Here is a 26,207-nt window from a genome sequence, read left to right as displayed (position 1 = left end):
GACAAACTTTCCTAAGTTATCCATGTAAAAAAAAAAGAAAGGCAAACAGAAGACTGGCAAAAGGACTTCATGAGATATCAGTGCCCAAACAATAAGATGGCAGACAAAATTTTGTGAAGATAAATATGAAGTAATATGAAGTAAGGCATATGGAAAAAATGATGTATGAGTGGTTATATAAAATGACAGGCTCTGAGCTCAAGCTCAGCAGATGACCTGGTTTGCAAGAGGTAGTTCCAATTAACACCAATTCAGTCTTCAGTTACAGCGAAAAAAGCAGAGTACTACAAGTAACTAGGAAAAGGCAAGAGAACTGAAGCGAACACAACTAAAACCCAAACATCTCTGTCGTGTAAATGCACGGTCTGCCTACATCTTGAATAATGTATGCCTGGCTGGGATCTCCAAGTCTGAAAGAATATAGTAGAAAAGGAAAAGAGGTCAGAAAAACTATGGTATAGGGAATGATTAAGCAGCCTATAAGCCTTCCATCTGGAAAAAACATGACTGAGGAAGGGTATCACAAATATCTGTAAAATCATCAGTGGCATGGAGGCAGTGAAGAGGGAAGAATTGTCCACTGTATCTTCTGATCCAGTAGGATGAAGCAAAAGAAGTCAGGACATGGCAAGGTCACAGCAATGAAAGCAAGCAACTCTTCACACCAATGTCAAATGAGACTGGATGAAAAAGCTGAACACAACTGTACGGACCTTGAATCTGACTCGGTACAGCTGCTCTTATGCTCTAAAATATTACACATTCCTGGAAATTACTTCAAGTTCCAGAGACTGCATAAGGGTCCCACTGCTACTTTTTACAATAAAAAGCAGCTTACCTGGTGCAGAAGCTTCTTTTATCTACATGTTCTCTTCCTCTTCCATCTCTGTTAGTGCTTCTGTTGCTGTTTCACAGCCAAATCTATGTCATGGAGCTCTCACACACAAAAACCCAAAAGCTAGATCTCTGATGGCAGACTCCTTGCAGCATCTTGTCAACGGGTCAGCGGGAGCAACTATTGCCTCCATTTTTACAAAAGGCTGTTCTCCCCAACTCTGTGCCACCATTACCATCTTCTGCTGTCTTCAAGACACTTTTAGCTCAGTGGTTAAGCTCAGCAAGTTGCTCAGAGACATGTTACTTCTGTATGCTTCTTCAGTTCTTGAGTAATTCCAGTTCACTGCACCATGTTATCAAATCCCAAATAGCAGCTTCTGCTCACCTAGTAGTACCTACAGAAGAGGCTCTTCAAGTCTGGGATGTTATCAAGAGACATCCAGAAGTTCCCACACATGCCGACTACTCTGAGAATGGGAAGTAAGCTGCACAATGCACAGTTACACCTGATAGTGGCTTTCAGCCAAGCAGACTATACAGAATACAGAAAGTAGCCCACATTGACTAACTACCCCAGCAATGCCCAGTTTTCACCAAGACAGCAGCAGGACTACAGTTAGCACCTGCTTTCACATATCTAGTGATATTCAGCTGACTGAGATTGGAACAACTGTGACTTGCTCATTATTAAGGCCTCCTAAAGCATACAATACCCGAAATACTATTTAACATAACCACTAAACAAAGGAAATTATTTTTGTGAGTGGATGTAAGCACCAAAATAAGCAACTGAAGGAGAGTAAGAGGCACTTTAACACGGTAAATTTCTTGAGGCCATTCAATGGCTTTCATTTTCCTCCTAAAACATGGATCCAGAAATACATATATGAATAGGTTTTGCCCCTTGAGTAACAGATGCATATCTGCCTTTGGCTCAGGTGGCTGGCAGGACAGAGATTTGCAACTTTTATATCTAGGGGTGACTGCAGCAAATGTATTCATTTGTTACAGGTCAGCGACACCTTTCTGTACATTTTGATTATTGATAGTACATTTTAAAAGGCAGTTTCTCCAGCAATGGCTAGCAGTTAACACTGGTGGCTGGAATAGATGTATTCCAAAGAAACCAACTATAGACAATCATATAAAAATATTACCTATACAAAATAACTAAATGCATACATACAAAAATACATAATTAAAATAGCTATCTAAGCCTGTATACTAAATTGTAAACCTTGAATATATTTAATCTACTTACTCACACTAAAGAAAATTGTCTCCTACAAAGAGTATGCAAAAGTAAATTACGTATCATACAAACGCACCTCCCACTGCTGCTATACATATATATAAACACACACTATATACAGTATACTGTATACTATAGTTTGCTATACTTACATCCTTTTTCTGTGTTTAGTAATGCACAACAAAAATCTTATGCTTATTTCAGATAGTACTGAAGTGTGTATAAAAATCTTACAGGTATCTCTACCTTTTTACCTGGAAATCTTCTCTACAGTTTCAGCAAAAGACACAGACACACATCAATTATTAACCCAGAAAGCAGTTAACTGGCTTCTTTGTCACATTCTGTCTTCTAGCCAGTATTAATTGAAAGTATGCATACATTTTTCAATTAATTTCAGGTGCTACTTACACTGGGAATGACCTGGTGGCCGTGTGTTACTAACACTACTCTCAAAGGAAGAGTGGAAGTTGTGTATAGTTTCTTGTAAAATCTGCCTTTCTCGTCCCTGTAAAAGCACAATAAATTAAAATATGGTATTCTTAAATTTCTGTTTAAAAAATGAATTTATTAAGAATTCACAAAAAAATGTGTACATATGTGTGTCTATGCCCAGAGAGTCATAGTGTACTATTAGGAATAATAATAAATCGTTACCTCCCAGATATGCAGAAAACCTTGTAGCAGTCTTTTCCTTAAACTATCAGACAGCAATAGAAACATTTTCATAATTTTTTTCACAGCTTTAAAGCATGGAGCATCACTCACCCCCCCTAATTTTTAGCCTCATCGCTTGCTGCTGTTGATCTTAACTTGGGGAAATTATCGTTAATTTTTTTTTTATCCGAGCTTCCAGTAACAGAGAGAGAATGGACCTCAAAACTGAAAAAGCAGCTGAGAAGTGTCAGCAGACCTAATTAAAAAGATGCTCCAGTCCATAATCCTTCTGACAAGAACATTGCTTACTGCATGCCATTCTTAGCAAATTTGTTTATGTCAATATAAAATTAAAAGGCAACAGAAGTGTAAGGAATGAGAGAAGTGCTATTTACCTAATCACAGAGAAATCAAAAACTGTTAGGCAAAACAAAGGAGACCCTTCCTTTTACATTATATTCTCTAGCTGGAGTAGAGTGGCCAGATGATTCTTTTTAGCATCACTGTAATCAATACTCAGTAACTGCAATATTGCCAATGTTTTTTACCAGTAGCTTCTGATATAATTTCCAATACTCTATAAAAGAACTGTACAGTCACTGAACTAGGAAAGAGTTAATGAAAGACAACAGGGAGTACCACAAAGGAAGATATTTTTCACTAATCAAACACATTAAATATTTTGTTTGGAAAACATTAATTTGGTTTTTCTAACTAACATCTGCAACTGAATTTTGAAATGTATGTTGAATTAACAATATAAGCAAACCTTGAATTAATTTACTAAGTACAGTACTTCAAAATGTACCTTTCCTGCATTCAGTTCAGAAATAGCTGCCAAAATTTGCTGCCTTGATCCATCGGTTTTAATACCCAGCTCTTTCAGATCACCATCAGTAAGTGTAAGGAAGGCTTCCATATCCACCTGCATGTGAAGAAAAAAAAAAAAAAAAAAAAAAAAGAAAAAAACACAAGACAAAATTACCTAGGCAAAGATTCACTATTACAGGTTAAAAGTATTTGTTTTTTTTTTAATTGTATAGACTTACTGTAAATATTGTGCACACAAAAATTTTTAATTAATTACCAGCACCAAATGGTACCCACTTTACCACTCTGTTGTCAGGTTTTCAATCTGCTGTTAATATTTCAATTAATTATGATAGTATATTTAAAATATTAATGGATTTTTAATTTTTTTTTCTGACAAGCTCTATCAATACAAAATATATACTCTTCACAAAAATTCCTCTACTTACAGTAGCAGGTAGTTGAATAAGCCTAAGATTTCTCTCTTTTCTTTTATTCCCCCTCCCCCTACTTCCAGGTATTTTTGGAATTTCAGAATATTGTGTGTACTTTTCCAGTGCCTCCTGAGGAAAACCTAGGGTTTGTTCATATATCAGTTTTTATTATATCAACACATCCATAAGTCTGTGATAAGAATAAACATCTGAAACTTTTCATATTGATAAAACCTTCACACACAGAGCATATTCATTTCTACAAAATGCTCCCTTTCCTATCATGTAGGGGAACAATAATAAGCCCAGTGTACTGTGATACAGCTAAATAATCTGTGTCTGTGTTGCTGAATCCTGAACTTTGCAGCAATATCAATTTATCATATGTCCATTCACTACCCCCTGCCTTTAGCCCAACACACAATTATTGCTCACATCTGATACTGTCTTGAACACTGTAATGAATTAATTTTACTTATTTTCAGCAATATTTCCTTTCATTGCATCCTTCAGGCAAGTCACTGTCACAGGCCTCATCTACAATGATGCTTAGGTTCCCCAATTTAATCCCCCTGTTGCTTATTCATAGCGGATAAAGAAGAGAAAGCAGCCATCTCAGTGGCTCACACCCTGCTGTTCTCCATCTGCAAATGAGGTTCCAGCTGTGATTCCAGGGATGATACAGTAGGTCCTATAAACTGTTTAGCCACATTGGTTGTAGACATATACAGAAAAAGCAGAGTGTAAAAACAGAGAGGAAAAAAAAATTAAGCACCTATCTTTATTAAAATTGTAGGTTCAGTGTAAAAAGCACTAATATTTGCAGTATCCTGGAGAATGCCACAAATACCTCTTGGTCCATGTTTCAAGGTCCACTCTGCAACCAGAAATGCCTGTAAAACTTTAAATTTGAAATTCTGGATCACAATTCTGATGCAATGTGTGTCACACCCTACTTTTTCTCAAGTAAAAAATAAGTCTTTGTTACAAGACATACCTCTTGTTCCTCAAAAATAGGCTGATATTTCTCAAGCGACAATTTTTTAAGGATGCCAGTCAGCTCATCTGTAACAATAGAAAAGGAAAAGAAAACAAAAAATCCCCTGTGGATGAGGAAAGATTATAGTGATCTCTGCATTGTTAACTGCTGAAAACATATATTAAAACATATATTCCACACAGTGATAAATGATAACAAAAACCCAATCACATTTACTCTGCATCAGAAATTAAAATACTGGCTTATTGTGTTCTCACCTACTTCCGTATACTGTAATTCCATCTAGTCTTACCTTGCTAGAATAAAATCTTTCTGTTGTATTGCCTTTCTTCCTCATTAAAAGGATCTTAAAAAAACCAAACCACTAAAGACAACTTAGGCATTTCAATGCCTAAAACGCTTGGGCCCCAGACAGCTGACACAGATCATGCAGGTTAGACAGTAAAACTCCTCAAGCGGGCAACGAACTGAAATGGCGTATTTCCATGTCATGATCCAGGAAGGCAAAGCGTAGAGCAAGCAACCACCCAGTTGCTCATTGAAAACACTGACACAAGGGTGTATCTGAACCTCTTCTTAAGTGTCATGACATCCAGGCATCTTGAACACAGATAGCTGTAAATCCAGCTAAGATAAAACCTGTGCAGAATTTAAGTTTCATAAGCTTACTTTCCAAGGCTAACAGCACTGGATATTGGGTTTCCTCTCAAAGTCTAAGGAAATTAAAAGTTGGAGGACCTAATAGTGACTCTTCCCACACATTTAAAATGGGATTAGCCAGTTAAAAAGTGTAAGTGCAGTTTTAGAATAACCTGCCATTACCTCTCTTAATTATGCACTACCTCTCTCAGCTAAGGATTATGTTTATTTTTATTGCTTTGCTGTTGCAAGTGGCTAATTTTTTTTCCCTAGAAGTACCAAAGTGGTCAAACTAAGTAGTCAAAGTCAAAATGAAGAACATGAATGATTACATTACAAAACAAAACTATATTTAATATTCCCCATATAAACTCACTTTCATTGTAAAGACATCACTATTCCATTCCCAAATACACTTTGCTTTTATTTCTTTCACTTCTTTGTCTTTTGACTGTCCCTTTTCTTTCATCATCAGTAGAAACATGAAAGAAAACCTCACTCTCTAAGCTTCTCAAAAGCAATCAAGTATCTTGAGATGGACACACTTTTCTATGCACCATTTTGGAAGTCTCCTTCTTTACACAGAAGAGCCCACAGAAAACTGAAGTGAAAAACTCTAGTTGAGTCTTATTTTCTGCTGGAGTTTTGTTTTTTTTACTTCAAGGCCAATTAATTTGGTATGCTTAACACGATTTGTAAAAGTTGGCATGGTTTCAGGCTAGAAGCTTTACTTCCCTAATTGAGGTTAATCTGTGGGAAAAAGTAACCAGCTTTAAAAACACAGCATGAGAACTTCTCCATGCAGTTTGATGAAAAATATCATCTTACAGAAAGAAAACAAAAGTTTCATTAGAAGCCCTTAGACACATTATTAACATTTTTTTCTTTCGGGTGATTTCAGTTAGCCTTCTCATTTTTCATCACACTGGTGTGCTTAAATTATAGGTTGTGAAACTTTCAGGGTCTCTGAGCCCAGAGCCTTGCTGTCATAAACAAATATAACATCTAACACTTCTCACACACAGAGACAATGCTTTCAGCTGTAGGCCTTTCATGTTTTCTTTTCCTCTTTCCCTCTTCCAGTTCCTGTATTATACATTAAGTTTGAACAAAACCTGAAACCTCTCAGTTTTACAACTCTTGCATAACATATTGTTTCTCCTTTGCTTTTTCACCAAGTCCTTCTTTTGCTCTACCTTGTCTCCTTACCTGCACCCCTGGAGAAAGCAAAGGTTCTCAGGGCTCTTACTACTTCTGCCACATTACTCCTATTTAGCACCTCTTTTGTGCTACTCTGTACTAGTAGGGTAAGATTACCTTTCTCCAAGTTTTCAGAGCCTCCTTTTACTCTCACATGGTTTCGTCTTTCATGATTCTCTACATCACTGGTTCTCAGAATAGGGACAAGCTGTTGATGGTCCACCAAGTGGTTGCCTAAAAAGAAACCATGCACACGTCTGAACCCTGCTGCCTACTGTTCCTTCACAGTAATATTCAATGCAAATCAATTTTTTAATTCATTTAAGTTTACTTGAAAGAAAAAGAAAAGTTAATATCGCAGGCCTTCTGTACTTATTCTTCTGTTTACTGTTGGGCTATGTGCATTTGTACTGCTGCTGCTGAATCAAATCACAGTAAGAGAAGCCCTGGAATTAAAGGACCACTTAACTAGGAAAGCTTACAAGCACAATGAACCCAGAACTACTTAGGCTTCTTACAACCCATGCCTCTGCTCCAGAGGAAGCTCACTGTATCATGGCACTACTGGTGCAGTCACAAAGCTCGGCTTCACCAGATGAGATTAGAACAGCTGATAGCTTGGGGAATGCCCCTTGTTATCCAACAGCGAGTTCTCTTCCCTTTATATATTTCTAAACCTACAACTCATATGTTATCAAGCCATCATTATAAAATGGCACTAACTAAAATGTGAAAGAATTTTCTCCAGCAGTCAGTACAATATGTTACAGCTAAGCCATGAGAAGAGGACAGAAAGCTGGTCAAATATTGATGTCAAATGGAAGTACAGTGTCAATGAACAAAGTTAGCATAAATGAAAACAGAACAAAATCAATACAGACACCTTCAAAAAAAGCAAAAATAGTAGAAAGCGCCTCTTGCAGAAACCAGATAAAAGGTACCTCCATCTCTTATTTAAAAGATTCTGAGTCATGTTACTTTTTTCACTTTTTTGAGATGTTTACAGAAGAAAACAAAGTCATTGATATCCTGTTTCCAATGCAGTAACATGACTTTTTAAAATAAAGTGTTGTAATTTAGACCTAAAAGTTCAACTTAAAACACGGTAAACTTATTGGAAAAGTAATAACATTATTATCCTTTCTCACAACCTAAAGTTAAAAATAAAGTCAAAATAAGGCTATTTTTACAATTTAAAAGAAAACGCAATACAGCTCTTAAAAATCAATTGCATGTAACTATGACTTGCTATGAATCAAAATTGTATTTCTGTAGTGATGCGCTTCACTGCATTTATTAAAAAAAAAAAAAAAAAATCATTTCCAATGTGGAGAAAGTACATTTTCTACCCTCAGCAAAGGGTGAAAAACAGGATTTAAGCCAGAAAGGGGGGAAAGGAAGGAGGCCACGTACAAGTGGCCCACATACATGCTCTATGCTAGCTTTGAGATGGTACCAATCTCCCTCTAAATGGAAGGGATCACAGCTTTTGGGACAGAAACAGCCAATTACTGCAGGAATACCAATCTCACAGTAAGAAACACCACAATATTTCTTCTGGAAAGAAAAAAGTTCTCACACTCATGCTGATACACGTTAACCCAGTACAGTTATAGCTTTAAACACTTTGGGCTCTGATGGATGAATCTCCTATAATTACAGTGACCCACTCACCATCTTCTGTAATAGTGCCACTGCTGGAACCATTGCTCTTGGCCTGTCTGTGAGAAGAGGAGAGAGAGGACTCTGCGTTGTGAACCTTAGGAGACGGGGAGGGTGATGGCGAAGGTGTGAGAGTTGGTGATGTGCTTTTAGACGTAGATGAAGTCCCAGATGGAGGTCTTTTGTTCATCTCCAGTTTTTGCTGTAGTTAATGATACAATCATTTCAGTAAAAAAAAAAAAAAAAGAAAAAAAAAAGGCATTTACCTATATATGATGTTTCAATATTACTTAAGTTGCATATCATTTCTGCAGAGCACGTAGCCACAACTAGAAGCTTCTGCTTGATTCATATTGAAATAATTGGAGCAATACTGATTTATCCCAGGCCAGAGTCTGTCCCCTCAAATTCATCAAGAAAAATAGATTTATTAAGGCTGTCATTTTGGAATAAGAAAATGATTTATTATAAAGCAATACTATATACAAGCACTACAATTATTCTTTTTAGAAAAGCTGAAATTACTTTGACTCTGAAAACAGGACTTTTTCATTCAGAAATTTAATTAATAAATAAAGCCTCAATTAAAGCTTTTCGAAGTATATCAGATGCTAATTTAAATTAGCACTTCATGCTGGATTAACCAGAAATATGTAGCAAGCATAAACTAAGTTTTGGGTGCATTTAAACCACTTGCCGCACTGGAATGAAAGTTTCTAGTCAACCTTTAAACTTGTTATTACCTAACATGAGTCAAATGATTCAAATTTATTAAATATTTTGCAAATATTTAATACATTTGGAGGCATGGAAAACGGGAAAATAGACGAATTAAAATGAGGAATAAGAATATATATGTATGTATAACAGTCTTTTCCAAAACAAGTTAATGTACGCCATCTCCTAAATTCCTCAATCTACGTATCACTTCGCATATTTCGATGTTTGCATTATATGACCTAAAAAGAAGTCTTAGGTGATTTTCTCCTGGATTCCTGAATTCAGAGTTTAACTTAAAATACCTTTTGTCAGTCAGGCTGCTACAAGAAAAACATAAGAAGAAAGTTGAGCTGGGTAGCAAGGCAAGTAGGGAGAATGACAGTGGTTCCTGCCTTTCTACAATTTTGCTTCCGTGCTATGGCATAAATGGAACTTTTCTAGTTAATGAAAGAGATGCAGATTAAAAAGATAAAATTGATTTGAGTGGTAACATTCTTCCTTTACTCTATCCTATGCCAGAAGGTACTACCTCCTTAGCTCTGCATTGAATTGACTACAAGTAATATAGCATGATACAAATTTGAAGAGGTCTCTGAAGAGCATCATGAACTCATTTCAATTTTTTGTCCCAAATTTCCCCGTATTCTGTTATTGGCCATTCGTGTTTCAGAATGGTCTTCCCCCTCTAGCTCATTGACTGCATTTATTTAAATTACATCGTGCTGTAAATTGTTATTCAGTTTTTCTTTTCCTTTCTTTAAGGCTTCTACAATCCCGCCCCTCATGGATAACTTGCAAAACTTATCAGTGCAACATCATTGCATTTTTACATCAGCTATTTCCAAGTTTAGACAGCATGATCCTAATGGGAGGGCCCAAGCATTTCCACAATGCATATAGACGTTAAATTTTCAGCATTTACGTTGTTGATTATAACATGAAAGTAGGCTGTTTAAGCTTTTGCAGCCAGTGTGGATCCATATGTGGTTGTGTACTCCCAACAGACACTGATGTCACAAAAATCACCTCAGACGTGTGATATATGAACATCTACAGCAAGATCCACACTGATTACATGTTTTGTTACTTGTGGATAGACTGAAATTCATCTAGACATCTAAGCAAAGAGCACAGAAAGACCTGTTGCCTTTCCCACATACTGGCATCATTTTTATTTAAAAAATCTTTTCAACAGTATGATGAACTGCCTTCCCAGAAGATGATCTGCAGGGCACTGCACCTCGCTACTACTTTATCCCCTAATGTGTTCCACTGTGCGTGAGAATAATAGATAAACTTCTTAGTGGCAGCATTGTTGTAACAACAGGCCCCAACATCTGCAGCCCAAAGCTCAGAGGCACAGGTATTATCTCCTAATAGGCTAACTAATATAACTGGAGAAAAATAAGATTTTTTTTGGGACACACGAGCAGCTCTTCTGAAATTATTTCCAAGATAAAAACAAGCTGAGAGGAACTGCTGAGAGTTTAATTAGAAATATATTGGTCAAACCACCTCTGAAAGAAAAAGCATTTGGTAGCTGTTCAGTAGAGGAGACTTTAATGAGGGAAGAGGATAATAAAGCGGCTTTGTCTACAGGAAAGAGAGAGACAGATCATTTATAACCCAGGGAGCAGTTATGTGGGATAGAAAGGGAGGAAAGATTATCATGTGCCTAAGAATCAGTGTGAGTCCATAGCTTTTGGGGGTCCAGCAGAGTTACGAATTTTAGCTCCCAATGTCACCTTTGAAAAGCAACCAGTAGTCCCTTCAGAATCAGGACTGATAGATCAGAGACAAAGTGACTAGTCATGGAAACTGTTTTGGCATTGGCAGTTGCACACTTTTCCTGATTGTTGTCCTTCAGAAATTTCAAATAAATCACTGCACAGCTTTGTAACTTCATTTATCATTGATACTTACCGATTAAATATACATACTGCTTACTGTTGCCACATAAGACATCACAGAACGAGATAGCAAATGTAATAATTTTATACCCTGGCCATTTTTGTTTCTTGGGGCAAAACTTCAAGAAGAATCTCATTAAAAGATGCAAAGAACACAAAGCAAAACAAGCTGCTTGGAGATTACACAAGCAAGAAGTTGAGAAATTTTGCTCTTGGTCATGTATTCTAACGTTTTCAGAATACCAGACATTAGAACTGAAATCCCAAATTATGTGCTTGCTTTCTCTTGCTCTCTGAAATGTAATGTTTCCTTGTGTGAATAAACCTATACATTTCACAACAGCGCATCACACCTTCTGTTATGATGCTGCTTTCTAACTTGTGTCTCTGCAGATTTTTAAGATGTAAAATCTTAATCCTTAAAAATTTTGTACAAAGCAGTTGTTAACTTCAAAGTACATGCACAAAAATGGGCAGGTCATGAGGGTAAAGCTATTCCAGGAAACTGATAGGTAAGTCAGCGCAGATAATACGGCCTGCACTCAGGAGCAAAACCTGACTCTGGTGATGACAACTTAACGTTCATCCTGTTTAAAAATAACACCTTGTGGAGCAGACTGGATACACGCATGTTGTTGTGGTTGGCAGATCCTGGTACAAATTATCTCATGTTCTGTGCTCAGGTTGCGCCTTTGGAGGGAAACTAGCTATACCACTTCAGAGTAATGCCCAGGAATAACTAACATAAAACACTGGACTCAATCAGGGACATACAAAGAAATAATGAGAAACCAAAACAACAGTGCAGAACTACCCTAAGATCAAGTATTACATTTACTGTTTTTAAAACAGAGTGAAATTAATAATGAAGTAAAATCACGTTTTACTATTAGGTCTGATCTTTTGTAGACTTGTAATGAAAAGGAAGCTCTGTGGAGCTGAAAAAGGTTCCACTACTGTAACAGGTGTTCATCCATGTAAGAAACTGAAGTGTTAAAAACAATTGCCTCAAAGCTTGCTTGTGTGTGTTTATCAGATAAGACCAGACAGCAGACCACTCTTTTGTCTGGTAAGACCCGAGGGCAGACCATTCCTTGGCTTACCAAGTACCACTACCTTGCAAGGAAACTTGTGCAAACTTGCTGAAGCAGCAGGCCATTCTTTGGCTTATCAGGCACCACCAAGAATAGGACACCAACTGGTATCCGGGCCAGGCCGCTTGCCCACCAACAATATATATTGTGTGATTAGACGTGCATGTGTTGGGTACGTGATGTTGCCCTGGGTAACCAAACCGGAACGAGAGGACAAACTCCCCCTCCAACACCAGATAAAAGATGGCACAACGAAACCTGAGTGTGGCCATCCACCACCGAGAAACTGAAGACTGAGGACCAACGGGAGACAGCGCTGCATCCATGGTGACTATCCTTTGCTTATCTCTCTGAATGCTTGCTTAATTTCCTCCTAATATTTCCTGCCTTTCCTACCGCTTTACTCTCTTATATTTACCCAATAAAACACCTGATTGGCGGCATATGACCTCGTTTGTGTCTTAATTTTGCTCTCAGGATCATGACAAACCTTCCCTGAGTTTGACAACCAGACCGGGACTTAACAATCCATTTTAGGCTGTGCAATGTCATGCAGTTACATTTATCAACCATCCATGACTGAGACACGACCTACTAAAATTAGCCACTTTGGAAGTACAAAAATTTACATTTCTCTGTACCTTTACAACATGTCCGTTGCCAACAATCTGTGCACACTGCAAATCAGACAGAGTGGATGAAGGAGGTGACTGGACTGGACTATGCTGTTGGCTGGGTTTCTGTTCAGGTAAGCCTGCTGCTTTTCTTCTTTGGGCTGCAATCTGAGACAAAACATTATCTGCACTGCCGCCTAAGAAAAAAATAAAATCAAAACAAAGTCAAGGAAACCATCATGTAAAAATACTTGTTAATTCTCATGTCTCTCCACCACTCACTTTCTTTTAAAAACTGACTCAATGAAGCAAGAAGGAGAATTGTAAGGTTCAAACCTGTTCAGCAGCTTTCACAAAAGGGAACAAAAATCAACTGCAGAAGAAGAGAGAAGCCAGCCTTGTCTTACACACATAGAGCTGACTTCCATACTCTTGGATATAGGTTTCATGAGCTGCTTCACCATATTGCCCTTACAGCTGCCAGATACAATGCTTGCAGCTTTGGTTTTAATTGAAAACTGATTTCTATTTTAAACAAAAAGCTAGCAACATGGGTAAGAGACAACTCTATGAAACGTATGTTGCAATGAACCAAGCATCCACCTGATCCATCACGGGTGGACTCAGTAAAATCAACATGTTTTTTCTGAGACAGGGGCTAACCTGTGAGACTTCTATAACAGAGGTGAGGCTTTTGTTCCTTTACGTAGGTGTCCAAAGTCCAATCCTGTTCCAAAAAAATTTACAGAAATTCTGCTTATACAGCAGTAGGAGCCCTCAGAAAAGCTTTAGTATCTTCTACCATGATCACAAACACTAATTGTTTAGCTGAACCAGATACAAATTACTTCCTTATTCAAAATAAAAGCAGCATGGTACCTGATCTGTTATGCAGTTCTCCTCCATGCCTGTTAATTCCCGCAATGTTATTGGATCCCCCAGAAGAATGGGGAGAATGATTGAAGTTGTTAGAATTTGAAGGAGATGCAGGTCTTCTTGCAAATGCTGGTAATTTGACTGGTCTAGTACCTTTGCTAACAGATGTCTGGAAAACAAAAAGAAAAATAATTTTCATCTTTTTTGTTTGAGCAAAACAAAGATCGAACTTCAAGTGCTATTTTATTTATTCTAAGTTCTGAAACTTCCACTGAAGAACAAAAGGGATATCAGAAATAGTCTTATTTTACGTATGCAAACATATTGAATACATATTCTAGATAAACGTACATACATTGAATATATATATTCAACAAAAGAAATGACACCATATTAAAGGCATTAATTCTCCTTAACCTTTGGCCAACACAAAATGAGCATATATGATGCACCTGAGATGATATACACAATATTATGAGCAGGGGGTGGGGGGTGTGTGTGTGTGGAAATTATCACATGTGAAACTTCTTTCCTGCAGAAACCTGGTTTTGTCTCTCCCATCTTGCAAATCAGCTACCACCTACTTCTCATCCATCATGTCCCTATTTCATACTAATTAAGCTGCAACAAGTGACATGAACTTTCTCTCCTCCAGTTGCATTTTCACATCCCTTTCAATATAAACATCTACCTGCACCATTCTATTGGCTATTGTTAACTGAGGCACTAATGATCTAGCGATATGCTAGCCAAATCCTCAGCCACATCCACATCCTCCTTCAATTCTTTTGCTTTTACACCACTGGCCACTACCAACCATCTGACATATGGCTCTTGCGTCTCAGCTGTTTCATGTTTCTTACCCTGTTGCTCAAATCACTTCTTCCAACTCTGACTTACTAGGTCTCTCTCCTTCTCCCTATTCCCTTAGCAAAACCCTTCTTTCCCCACAGAAGGATTGATGGCTAGTCTTCCCCTACCTCCCTTGCTCCTCACTTTATATATGAGTGCCAATTATCCACTTATGTTATTATAATCATCTTTTTTAGCATGATGAACACTTACCTTCCTATGATCTATCACTTCCCTTCTAATACTCCACCTTTTTCCACCTAAATCACCTCTACTGGTATTAAGCTAACTTTCACTTAAAGAAAGACAGAAAAAAACTCCTCCTAAAATGTCTTCATTGTCCTATTTCTAGAACTGATTTAAAATGCAGTTCTGGACTAGTAAAATGAACTCTTCTCTACACTTGGCTATTAGAGTCTAAAGTCAGGGGAGTAAGCACTTCTCCTTTTTCTCCTACTAACTATGAAAGCAAAGGTTGTCGAGGTTGTTTTGCTTCCTGTCTCAAGACAAATAAGCTGTTTTCCTTTTGTTGTGCATTTTCACTAAAAACGTAGAATCAGGCAAGCTTGTTCTATAAAAAATAGAATTTATTCAGAATTTTTCCCTTTTTACAGTACTTGCACTTTAAGGCTGCAAGCCTTCAAGCCCACTTGATCACTAATTGCTATGATTTTATCTATTACTAATCTTTCAGAATTTTATGTCTGTATATTTATGTCTCACTGATATTTCTACCCTCCCCCCCAGTTCCTAAAAATTGAGAAACTTTCATTCTTTTCTTCTGCCTCTAGTCTTCTTCTGAATCAAAGCAGTTTCTGTCACACTCCAATGACTGTACCTACTTTGGCAACTAAAATATACAGGTAGACCCAGCAGTCACTTCAGCAGTTTGCAGCAAATTTGTTAGGGCTCGACTCTATTCTGGTTACCAGCAAACAAGTTGTTTCATTTCATACAAAACTTTTGTTCCATTTATGTTCCTTCCATAGAGATGCGTATTCTTCCTAAACAGCAGAGCTTAAAAGCCATTACTGAGACAGTGGGTTTAAAGTAATTTCTGTCAGAAACAGTGTGGCTCACCAGTCAGCGTGGCCTGGACATAACACAGTATTTTTGTACACATTTTGTTTGCTTACTATATCAGAGTTCCCACTGCTGTTAAAATCGTGCTTGATCGCTCTCTGTGGCCAGGCAGTTCTCATCTGTTCAGCTTTGCCGTCTTTGCTGAGTCGCGTTCGGTCAGAATTCCAAAGCTCAAAACTTGAGGGTGGTAAGAAAGGTGGTATCACTGCTTTCAGTTTATCACTGGGCAGCCTGGTAAATGGAGCACTACTTCTCAACTGAGAGAGGGAAACAAAGAAAGGGAAAGAGAAAAGAGCCTCTTCTTAAGAAAGATCACTGGGAGCTGATGATGTAGTTTCAAAATCGTAAGTTAAATAAAAGATGGAGATAAATGCATTTTTAAACAAAATAAAATGGAAATGAGACACCAAAGCAGTATTTGTTAAGATGCACAACACATGATAACAGAGAGAATCCAATGGACATTCTGGCACCCGTCAGTATGCTCATTCATTTAAAACAATTAATATACTTCATTAAGTGGCAGAAACTGTCTCTTCCTTCATTGGGCCAAATCTTGCTTCAAACTGATTTTAACAGGAATGCTAACAATTAATTTCCAAAGAAATAACAAGGTAGTCCTCTCTGTATTCCCAGTCAGAACACCTGGAAACAGTGAACAACTGCCTGTTCCTGCTGTATGTGTTCTCCAGAAAGGGAAAAAACCAACACAACTGATTTGGCTCCCTGGAGTTCTGTCAGTCAGTCCTGTCAAAAGTTCTTCTTAAAAATCTTCTTAAAAAAGAACATAAAGGATAACTAGCCAAATTTAATGACATCTCCAGGGAGTAAGCTGGGGGGGAATGTAAAGCTACAGCATAACAAAAGAAGAAATAGAGTAATACAAATAAACATCCTGAACTAAATATTTCATGGTTGCCTCTACCAGCAATTTCTCACTTTCACATTGTACCATGTTCCACCCATGTTTTCCTCACAGCGCACTGCTTTTCAGCAACTAATCAGCTATTCCATCTATTTTACTAATTCACTGCTGATCACACAAAGGTATGGGTAACTTGAAAAAAGTCAGTACTTGTGAACAGCTTCCATACCATACTACTTGTAGTACTTGCTAGTCTAAGAACTACTGATGTATCACAACCTGTCAGTTCCTGTCTAGTGACTATAAACAAATCATAGCTCTCTTTCTAACGGTGACTTGGATAGGAGGTAAAAAAAAAAATAAAAATTATGGGAGCTGCATGACCTTCTGAATTGGGCTGAGCACACCAAGAACACTGCAACATACCATGGTTGTCAATAATTCATCATCCTTTCCTCCTTTTGCAGTGTTTACACCTGAAAAATATATAAATGATGTTTTATTGTTACACACTCCTACTTTTGTTCTCAAGGATAGCTTATTGTTTTCAAACATTCAACAGCTTTACTCTCAGTAAGCACACAGAACCAAGATTTCCAGTGACACTGTCATGTACCTAAGTTAAAGTTAAGCCAATGGTCTTATTTCACATCACAAACAGTGGGGGTTTTGCATGGAGAGCTGCAGAATTTCAGTAAATGTGCTTTACGATTTGGCCTTTTCCAATCTCTCTCTCTTTCTTCTGAGAACTATTTATTTGTTTAAATAAACTGGGTTTCATTACATAAATTAGTTTATCAAAGATACTAACAAGTTTTGAGTGACCCATCTCTACTGTCCAATTTAATGGTGCTTGCTATCCAGACAGTAACATGGTTATATTAGCATTTTCCTGCTTAAATGATGCTGCGCTCAGCATTCAGCATGATCAACAGTCAGGAGTACAAACATCTCTCTTTCTATATACTACAAATACATTACATGTCTTTTCAGTTATATTAAGTTAAATAAAAACTAAATCAATAAATTAGAAATAGTATCATCTTGACTATCCCACAAGAGCTCACTTCCCACAAGACAACTCTGGCTTTACCACTAGCTTTGTTATTTGTGATCCGAGCTGTAGCAGCATCAAGGTTTCCAGAGGTGTCCGTATCACTCTGTGAAACTGCTTTTATGGTGGAATTTAATGATGGTTCAGGCTCATCAGGAAAAGGCACAAACTGATTGGAAGGAAATCCATGGCGCAATGTCTGAGTCAACTTCAGCTTGCGGAATCGATTGGACATCCTGCTCCACCAGGACTAGATTGATAAGAAGACAGAATGATTTAGTTCCAACAAAAAGAAAAAAAGAGGAAAAGAAATGTACAATTAAGTAATCCTTACAGCAGTGATAAATGTGTCACGGAGTTTTTGAGATAAACTACAAAAGCAATGTTAAAGTGGCTTGCAATTATCAACAGAATCCTTCACCATAATTTTTATGCATAAGATTAATCTCTTTCCTTATTTTTCATCTGGCAAATGGGTTACAATATTTTTCCACACTATCTGGAAAGACAAGGTAGATAAAAGTATTAGGGCAATTTGAATAGGAAATTTTTACAGCTACATCGCAAATATTTAATCTTCCCATTAACTTCCAATTTCCCCATCCATTCTTACGCTCTCTGGCATCAATGAACTGGCATATATATTTTCTGCTTTTTAGAGGTGTGCATAGAAGTTTATGCAATCTGCATGAAAGCTTCTCCTTAAGATTTTCAAAATCAGTGGTAAACTGGAAGAGTTCCGATAGTATTCCTGTCAAACTAAAGATCCACAATCCATACAGCGCTGCAATACAGATAACTTAAACTCTGCCAGACTGGAAAGACTATAAACTGAAAAAGAGCAAGGCAAGGAAATATCAGCTGTGAAAACAACACAAACCTGAGGACTACTGCACCTACAACCTCCATCCATACAGGTATCACATATGTGGAAACCATTACGTGTAAGGACTATCTTTGCTCAAAATAAAATTTATCCAAGTATTTACAGACTTACGCATTTTTACAGGCAGACAGTGCAAGATGCTTCAAGTATTTAGCAGGACATTTCTCCAGACTATACGAGACCTATAGGCTATATTAAGAAGACCTATGCAATCTGTATTAAAGATTATGTGGCTTGTAGGTAAGTAACTCAGATTATAAATATCATCTGATTATTTCTTAGTAAAGCTTCTTCTTCCCTTTCTGGAACACTTTAAAAAAATAAATAAATAAAGTCACGTAAAAGTGATGATACTTCATCAAGGCAGCTTTACGTGATATCCCATCCAGATAACACACTTTCCTAGTTTACTCTTTATTCTTAGCCATTCCTTCTCACCACACATATTCCCCTCTCTCCTTGGCATTTAACATTTTTCAACTGATTACTGATATACGTCTTCCCAACTGTCATACACTAGAAGTAAGTAATATAAATTGTAAACGTATTCCTTGTAAATCAATCCTTCCAGCAGATGATCATTAAAAAGATTTTAAATCCGCACAGGGCATTAGTAATGGATAGAGTTCTCAGACCTTTGTATCTCTTTGGAGCCGTAACTAATAAAGATTTACATTACTTTCAGCAACAAAGACCTGAAGGAAAAAGGCAAGAGACAAATAGTTCCAAGAAAGCAATAAAAACCACACAGTTCAGCACTTATTCACCTTCCAAAAGGCATTGAAAGGGCAAAAAAAATCCATCTAGTTTTAACAGAGAGCACGAAGAGCTTACAAAAGCGACTGCTTGCACAATGTGGTTTGTTTTTGTTCACTGAAGCTAGTTTGCTTCTGTAACAAAGATCACTTCTAAGTTCCTGTCATCTTTGTCACTCTTTTTCATAGTGCTTTGGCTTTGTTAACATATGCTCGCACCACAAACTAACCCAAAATGGATTAAGTACAGCCACCATGTTACCATGTAAAAAACTACTGCTCTCCAGCAAGAAAAGAATGATAGTGGAGAGGTTCATCTTGTCCTCTGGTGTTCAGAGTATGGTGGTCTGAGCTCTGGAGTTTCCAGTCTGCTGCTGCAGAAGGTTGTGGCCTCTCCATATACCCTACCACATCATAGATGTACAGAAGCTGGAATAAAGGGCTTTAAACTAGACTGAAGCAGCCAATTTACAAAAATGCATTTGTGGTTAAAAATAGCGTCTGTCGAAAGGCTGAAATCTAGTAGTAGTGGGAGAAGGCAACAGTATCAAAGAACAGAAAAATGGCATTGCCACTTGAGAAATACCTTAGACATTTGTAACAATATTAGGAATGAAATAATAAGGGAAATAACTGGAAATCTCTGCCCTCAAACAACTTTAATCTAAAAAAAGAAACTGAATGTAATAATTCACACTGCTCTGATACTGACATTGAGAGTATAACTTGCTGAAGAAGCACAGGCAGGAAGAAAAGCGAGGAAATAAAATTTTGCATATGGAAAAGGCACAACTTGGTTTTCAAGTCCACAGAATGGTGAGAAACAAAGCAGTTAACAGTTCCTGGGTGAAAGGGGTAAAGAATGAGATCATGGTTGTCCACTACATAATCCATATGTAAAGGAACAAGGGCCTGTATTATGCATGAATTACAAATAGAAGAAACGCACCGCAAAATAAAGTCTACTAGTTAATGACAAAAGTGATAAAACAAGAGACACTGAAAAGAATTTGGTTTTTTTTAAACTTCAAAAGCACCCTACTTGTGATCAGATATTTTAGTATGAATATCATTAACAGGAGGAAGGTAGGAATATATGTGCATTTGCTTAACAGAGTGAGAATATTTAAATGAGCTTACACAAATTAAAACCAGACAAGACTGATTAAAATTACCCTAGAGTAATTATGGACAACACGACCTCTGAACAAATATTGATTATCTTCAAGATAAGTTAAGAGGATGGAAGAAGTTACAGAAATCAGGCCAAAGGCAAATACATAATCACCCTTACCCCGAAGAGGAAAATCTGAAAATTTACTGATCAAAAAGCTTAACCTGAAAGGCCACCACTGAAAAAACTTCGTACATCACCACAGCTCATAAGAGATAGCTGGCATGGGTTTCTTGGGAATAAATCCCACCAAATCAATCTCTCTCTCTGACAGAATAACTGGTCAAGTGGGCAGAAGGGACGAAAAGCTGTAACATAGCTTGACTTTAATAAAGCTTTTCTTGCTATTCCATGTAACATTCATTGAATGACTGAGGAAAATACGGTTCAAGTAAAATTTATACAGGGAAAGCACCATAGCCAAAAACATACTAAGAGACAAATCACCAACAATTTGATCTCAAATTGGGAGGACATACTTCGTGGAGTGGAACAGGAGTTTGGAAATGTCCCTTAACAGCAGCAACAATGAAACACAATATATTTTGCACAGTCTATGGAAGACATCTATCTGGACAGTTTTGTGAGTGCCTTAGATACTCTAAATTTAAACACTGACAAATTGACATTATTCAGTAGGGGTCAAGCTGACATGTAAGAAGACATTAAGTGTACAAATACAGAAAAGGAAGTAAGTAGCAAAGCAGCTGTACCAAAGAAAAAAAATCAGAGTTGTAACATACCAGAAACTAAGCATAGATGCGCAGTGTCTTACTGCTGAAAAAAAAGGTGAATTTCACTGATAACAGCACGAAACACAACTGTGCAAGTAGGTTTTGTACACCACTATGTGATAATGAAACCTAGTTGGAATCTTATGACTCATTTTGGATCCCTCACCTTGACAGATACAAATCAGAAATAGTAAGAAGTTTAGGAAACATAACCTGCTAACAAGGGAAGTTGAATGAATTATTTTTGTTTAGTCTAGGGAAAAAAAAAGATTGAAGAGAATATGATAATTCTTTAAGTATTTATATAGTTCTTATAAAAATGAAGGTGGCCACTGAACAAGAATCAATTAACTTAATAGGCAGCAAGAGAGAGAGAGATTAGACGAGGGGAAAAAAATTCTGACCGCAAGCAGTGACAAGCAGTGGAACTGGGTGCTGACAGAGACCAAGGGACCTTCTTCACCACAGTGAAGGAAGAGAGAACAGAAACTTCCATCAAGGATGTTCTCAGCATGTTCATTCTGTCTCCTTACATAAAGGCAGGTGAGCTTCTCGAGTTCCCTCTCATTTTTAGATTTCCATGATTCTGTAGACCCCACATTCTGTCATTCGCACTGATCTAGACAGAAAATTTATGTACTGGCTGAGTCACCATAAATATCTTTGGTTTACAGTCCTGGCTCAGCACAGAGCAGTTCTCCACACGGAAGCACTGTTGCTGCAAAACCCAGGAGAGGTCCCTCACTTCAGCACTCTCTTCACATGCTAGTCTAAAGAGAGATGAGTTTGATGATTCCCTCCCCACAGCCAATCTGAAAATGTCATTTTTACCCTCTCTGAATATTTGTAAGGAGAGTAAGATATGTAACATACTTGTGGTCAGACAGAATGGTTAATAAAATAGTGATGGAAGAGGGGGCTATATTGGCTTCCAGGTTATATATATCAGAGAACTATACAGAATACAATTTCTGCTGAAAAAGTGCTTGATTAAGACTTAACTTGTCAAGAGTGTAATATTTTATAGTTTTGAAACATTCCACACATCAGAATATTAAATTTGTGTCAGTACGCATGTATACATCTTTATCATTGACAAATCTTACATTTTTTAATTTCACTTCATAATCTTTTATGACCCTAATTCAAGCCTTTGCATCATAACACTGCAAGAGTTGCAATCCGACCTGTTGTTGATCTGTATCCCACGAAGCCAAAAGCTCTTCTGACTATCTCCCATCTAAGTAACTGCATTCTTAAATAGGTCCGTCTAAATTGACACTGAAGTTGTATCATATTGAATAAGAGAATAATCATATGAAAATAACCACTTGTTGCTTCATAATTAAAACTCCAAAACGATTTGAGCTACAGTAGAACTTTAAATTGTCTTTAAAATTCATGTCAACAATAGCCTGGAAATTACCATATGCGTTTCCAAGACCCAGACAATATTTATACTAAAAATGGCGGGATCATGGACTCAAGGAAATTCTGAGGTACACCATAATAAAAAATTATTCACCTAAAACAACAATAGCAACAACAACAAAAGAAACTAATACTTTTTCCTTCTCTTTCGCAAACAGACACTGTAAGTCACAATATCTTTGTTTAAGTAGCATGCACTTGTTCTGACTCTATGTTGTTTCCTACTGGACTATTGCCAATTTCAAGTTAAGGATACAGCATGCCAGAGGACATGTAAGCCTGAACTGTACACTCTTCCACTCCTCATATTAAAATCCCTGCTATGATCTTCTTAACTTTCAGTGCCTATAGCCTGTTTCCATTCATGGTTGAAATGAAATCTACCCTCTGTCCTAGAGGTAGACAAGAGATACAGCCTCTTAGTCTTGTGGGCTGTCCCGCACAGAGTCCCAGGAGTATTTTCAAGTACATTACCAGAACTTCAGTTTCTGTCCTACATCATCCTTCCTTCATCTAGAGTCTACTAAATACCATAAGAGTAAACTAAAAGAACTACTGCTGCAATTCCTACATAGAACAAACATATAAATAGGCAGTTTCTCGCTATGTTAGAAGACGCTAGCCAAATCCCCATAACACATCCACTCCAATTTCAAAAAAAGAAACAAAAAATTAGCAACGAGTATAAAAACAGTCTGCTAAAACTGGAGTACATTTGGATTTTAAAGGCAGATTTAAAATTAAGATCATAATGGAAATACAGTTCCAAATTCATGAACGAGGTACCTTCCACTACTTAATTATGAGATCTATTTCTAGGTACTGAAATGCTTTGATGCAAACTCTTCCTTAAAAGTCTTCCCTTTGCCTTGCCATCTGACAAAAAGAAAGCTGAACACATGCTACACTTCATAAAACCAGGAAGTGCTGTCAATGAGGAATTCAGAACACACACCCCCCAAAAAAAACAGTTACGTATTAGATCCAAAGTACTTCTTAGCAATGACTTTCTCTGCTTCATACATTACAGGAAACAATGCATTGGTTATTTATTAAGAATGAATGTATTTACCTTTAGACCTCCTTTGTCATCTGGCAACATTGGGACATTTAAGGATTGCCTACTTCTGGAATAAGGCAAAGATGATCTGTTGTTCAGTTTATTCTTGTCTTTGTCTACTTGCATGCATGCTGATGCCAGTAACCGTACAAGCTCTGTGTCTAAAAGAACACAAATTAAGAAAATGTTTAGTCTGTTTTGCTTTCCCAAATTATGACTGATATGCTGAGACTTTCCCTACAAGTCCCATATAAGTAGTAACTGATCTACTTCTCAAACACAAAGCAGATGAATCCCCAAAACCTTCTCTCTTGAGCTAGGTTTCCCATGCCTTCTCCCCACACAGTGGGCTGCAGTCTTACCATCACCTCTCTAAAGGTATTTATCAACATAAATAAGCATGCTATTCAGTTGGAATCAGTCATGTGTGACCAAGCGAACTTCCTCCTCTTGCACTTTGTAGAAGTTAAGAACGATTTTGTGATGCTCCCTTTTCTCACCTGACACAGAAGAGAGTAGAGAAAAATGAATATTCTTTCTTCAAGCACAGGTTGCAGAAAAGAAGCTTGAAATTAAATCCCAAAGAGAAAGGAGATGTTCAGCCTGGACAATGAAGGGACTGAAAAGACATGGTAAAAAAAAAAAAAAGGTGGACAAAAAAGGTAAGGAAGAAAGAAAGCAAGAGGAAGAAAAAAGAAACAGCATGAGATGAGGACAGGAAAGCAAAAAAATATTCTATAAATCTGTATTTTATATAGAAGTCAGGAAAGACTTTCAAAAGGGCGGACAGAACTGACCTATATATATATATTTTAACAGGTAACAAGACAAACTACTCTGTCCTACAAGAAGTTAGTTATAAAATAATTCACTGTATGTATTTTCTAAAATTTCATACTATTAGTGATCTACTTTTGACAAAGGAAAGGTATCTGCCAGTGATCAAAAACATCATAATGAGTAAATACAGAGAAAACAAACATTAATTCCATCAGCAGTAGTGTTTTTTGGCTTCAGATAAAGCAATTCAGGTACCAGGCAAGGGTAACAATAACAAATTACATAAGCTAAACAAACTACAACAAAAACTAAACATGTTTCTTTGAAGTCTCCCCAAAACATTCTGCCTTTTTCTAAAGCACTCCCATAAAAACAACCTGAACCCTGAAGTGTGATTTATTCTCTGCCTTCACAGATCTAGTGTGAGGTTCAGCCAGGAGGTCACTAGTTTTGTTCTGATGGCACTCTCTTTGTCCTGTACCTTTATTGCTGTTTACTGAGTCGAAATTTCTAGCTCCAGTCCATAGCTCTGTGCTACTGACACTACAGAACACCTGGGCCATCACAGTCCAATGCCACTGAACTGGCACTGGTGACACAAACAACACATTTGGGAGCATCTTCAAAAACAAAGGCAAGAGAAACGCACAAAATCTGTTATCTTATAAAGGTACGCACTCATCTAACCAATTAACTCAAACCCCACCATTTTCAGGCAGTATCCTTTCTTGGTCCAGTCCCACCCAGACCTCAGAGGATACTTCCTAGCAATTTTAATGTATTTTCTAGATTGGGAGGGATGCTTATCTGTTTATGTTGTGCATTTCCTCAGTGCTCTTTGAAATAACATACCTGGATCATTCAGCAGCATTATCAGGTCAAAAGCTGTGTATCCATTTTTGGCACGGATATTGACGTCAGCTCCTTGATTTAACAAATACTTTACAACATCTTTGTTTCTTTAAGGGAAGAAAAAAAGGCATTGCTCATGTTAAAAAAAAAAAAAAAAAAGGAAGAAAGCCCTAATACTCCATTGTCCTCCTTTTATACCATTGCTCCTTAATTAGAGATCAAAAGTTTTACCTTTTCTACAGCTAACCAGGTCTAAAATTTGTTCACAAACTATTCGGAAGCTCCCATGATTCCTTTGTCAGTCACTGTTTACTCACTCTGAATTACACTAATCAATATGCAGAAAGTCAGCCTAAAAAACCTAATTTGAATAGTTAGTTTCTTAAGCTGACCCTTTGGAACTGACTCTGGAATTTGTTGCCAAACACCTTCCCAATGAAAGGCCATTAATGCCGAAGGAAAAAAAGCAGATGGAGAGACAAAGGTCAGACCAGTAGTCATTAAACGACATCACTAATACTTCTACACAACTTCATATTCAGAACAGGTAAGAAATTGCATACAGAAAAGTCAAACTGACTGAAGATAATTTATAAACTCCAAACAGTACTTCTCTTAATTAGAGATATAAATTATGTAATTAAGAAGGCACATTATCACTTCCTTGAGGTGTTTAAAATGCAAAAACAATCAGCATTAAATGATAACCAACAAACACCTTCCAACAAAAGCTCATAAAAGCTAGCTGCATGAAAGGAACTCACCATCCCATTCCCACTAGACCCTCTCCCCTCTCATACACCTGAATAAATAAGCAAGACTTGCCTCGTGAGTTAAAAACAATACTGTAATTCAGCCTACAAAATAAGCGAACAGACAACATAGCTAGGAAAAATATATTTAACACAAACCTCCTCTTGAGCAGAGACTGACCTTGTATAAATACAAACTCTGACATGCATAAGCAACAGAGAGC

The 26,207-nt window shown here is 37.2% G+C and overlaps 1 protein-coding gene across 10 annotated transcripts in view; it reads right to left on the bottom strand.

The window, feature by feature from the left end:
- ANKS6 (ankyrin repeat and sterile alpha motif domain containing 6) overlaps nucleotides 1-26,207 on the bottom strand; it is a 45,496-nt gene that overhangs the window by 5,180 nt on the left and 14,109 nt on the right. For 5 of the 10 annotated variants that reach the window (XR_015705036.1, XR_015705043.1, XR_015705039.1 and 2 more), the window contains exons 5-17: nucleotides 25,232-25,338; nucleotides 23,612-23,760; nucleotides 17,599-17,809; nucleotides 16,932-16,981; nucleotides 15,694-15,897; nucleotides 13,709-13,874; nucleotides 12,857-13,026; nucleotides 8,504-8,693; nucleotides 6,947-7,063; nucleotides 4,988-5,055; nucleotides 3,555-3,671; nucleotides 2,501-2,597; nucleotides 839-1,232 (exon numbers count right to left, since the gene is read on the bottom strand). Coding sequence is in view for 3 of the 10 variants with exons in the window: in XM_087758825.1 (XP_087614951.1) it covers nucleotides 1,300-1,322; nucleotides 2,501-2,597; nucleotides 3,555-3,671; nucleotides 4,988-5,055; nucleotides 6,947-7,063; nucleotides 8,504-8,693; nucleotides 12,857-13,026; nucleotides 13,709-13,874; nucleotides 15,694-15,897; nucleotides 16,932-16,981; nucleotides 17,599-17,809; nucleotides 23,612-23,760; nucleotides 25,232-25,338 (1,669 nt within the window). In the remaining 7 variants the exon portion in view is untranslated. Of the gene's footprint in view, nucleotides 1-838; nucleotides 1,323-2,500; nucleotides 2,598-3,554; nucleotides 3,672-4,987; nucleotides 5,056-6,946; nucleotides 7,064-8,503; nucleotides 8,694-12,856; nucleotides 13,027-13,708; nucleotides 13,875-15,693; nucleotides 15,898-16,931; nucleotides 16,982-17,598; nucleotides 17,810-23,611; nucleotides 23,761-25,231; nucleotides 25,339-26,207 lie in introns of those variants that run through there. The other 5 variants (XR_015705045.1, XR_015705046.1, XM_087758809.1 and 2 more) reach the window with 2 other exon arrangements.

Source organism: Nipponia nippon, unplaced genomic scaffold, assembly GCF_047370975.1.
Source record: "Nipponia nippon isolate SJK-2023a ecotype South Korea unplaced genomic scaffold, ASM4737097v1 scaffold_1, whole genome shotgun sequence".
NCBI lineage: Eukaryota > Metazoa > Chordata > Aves > Pelecaniformes > Threskiornithidae > Nipponia > Nipponia nippon.
Note: the sequence above shows the minus strand (reverse complement) of the source record. Positions and strands in the feature narration are given on the sequence as shown.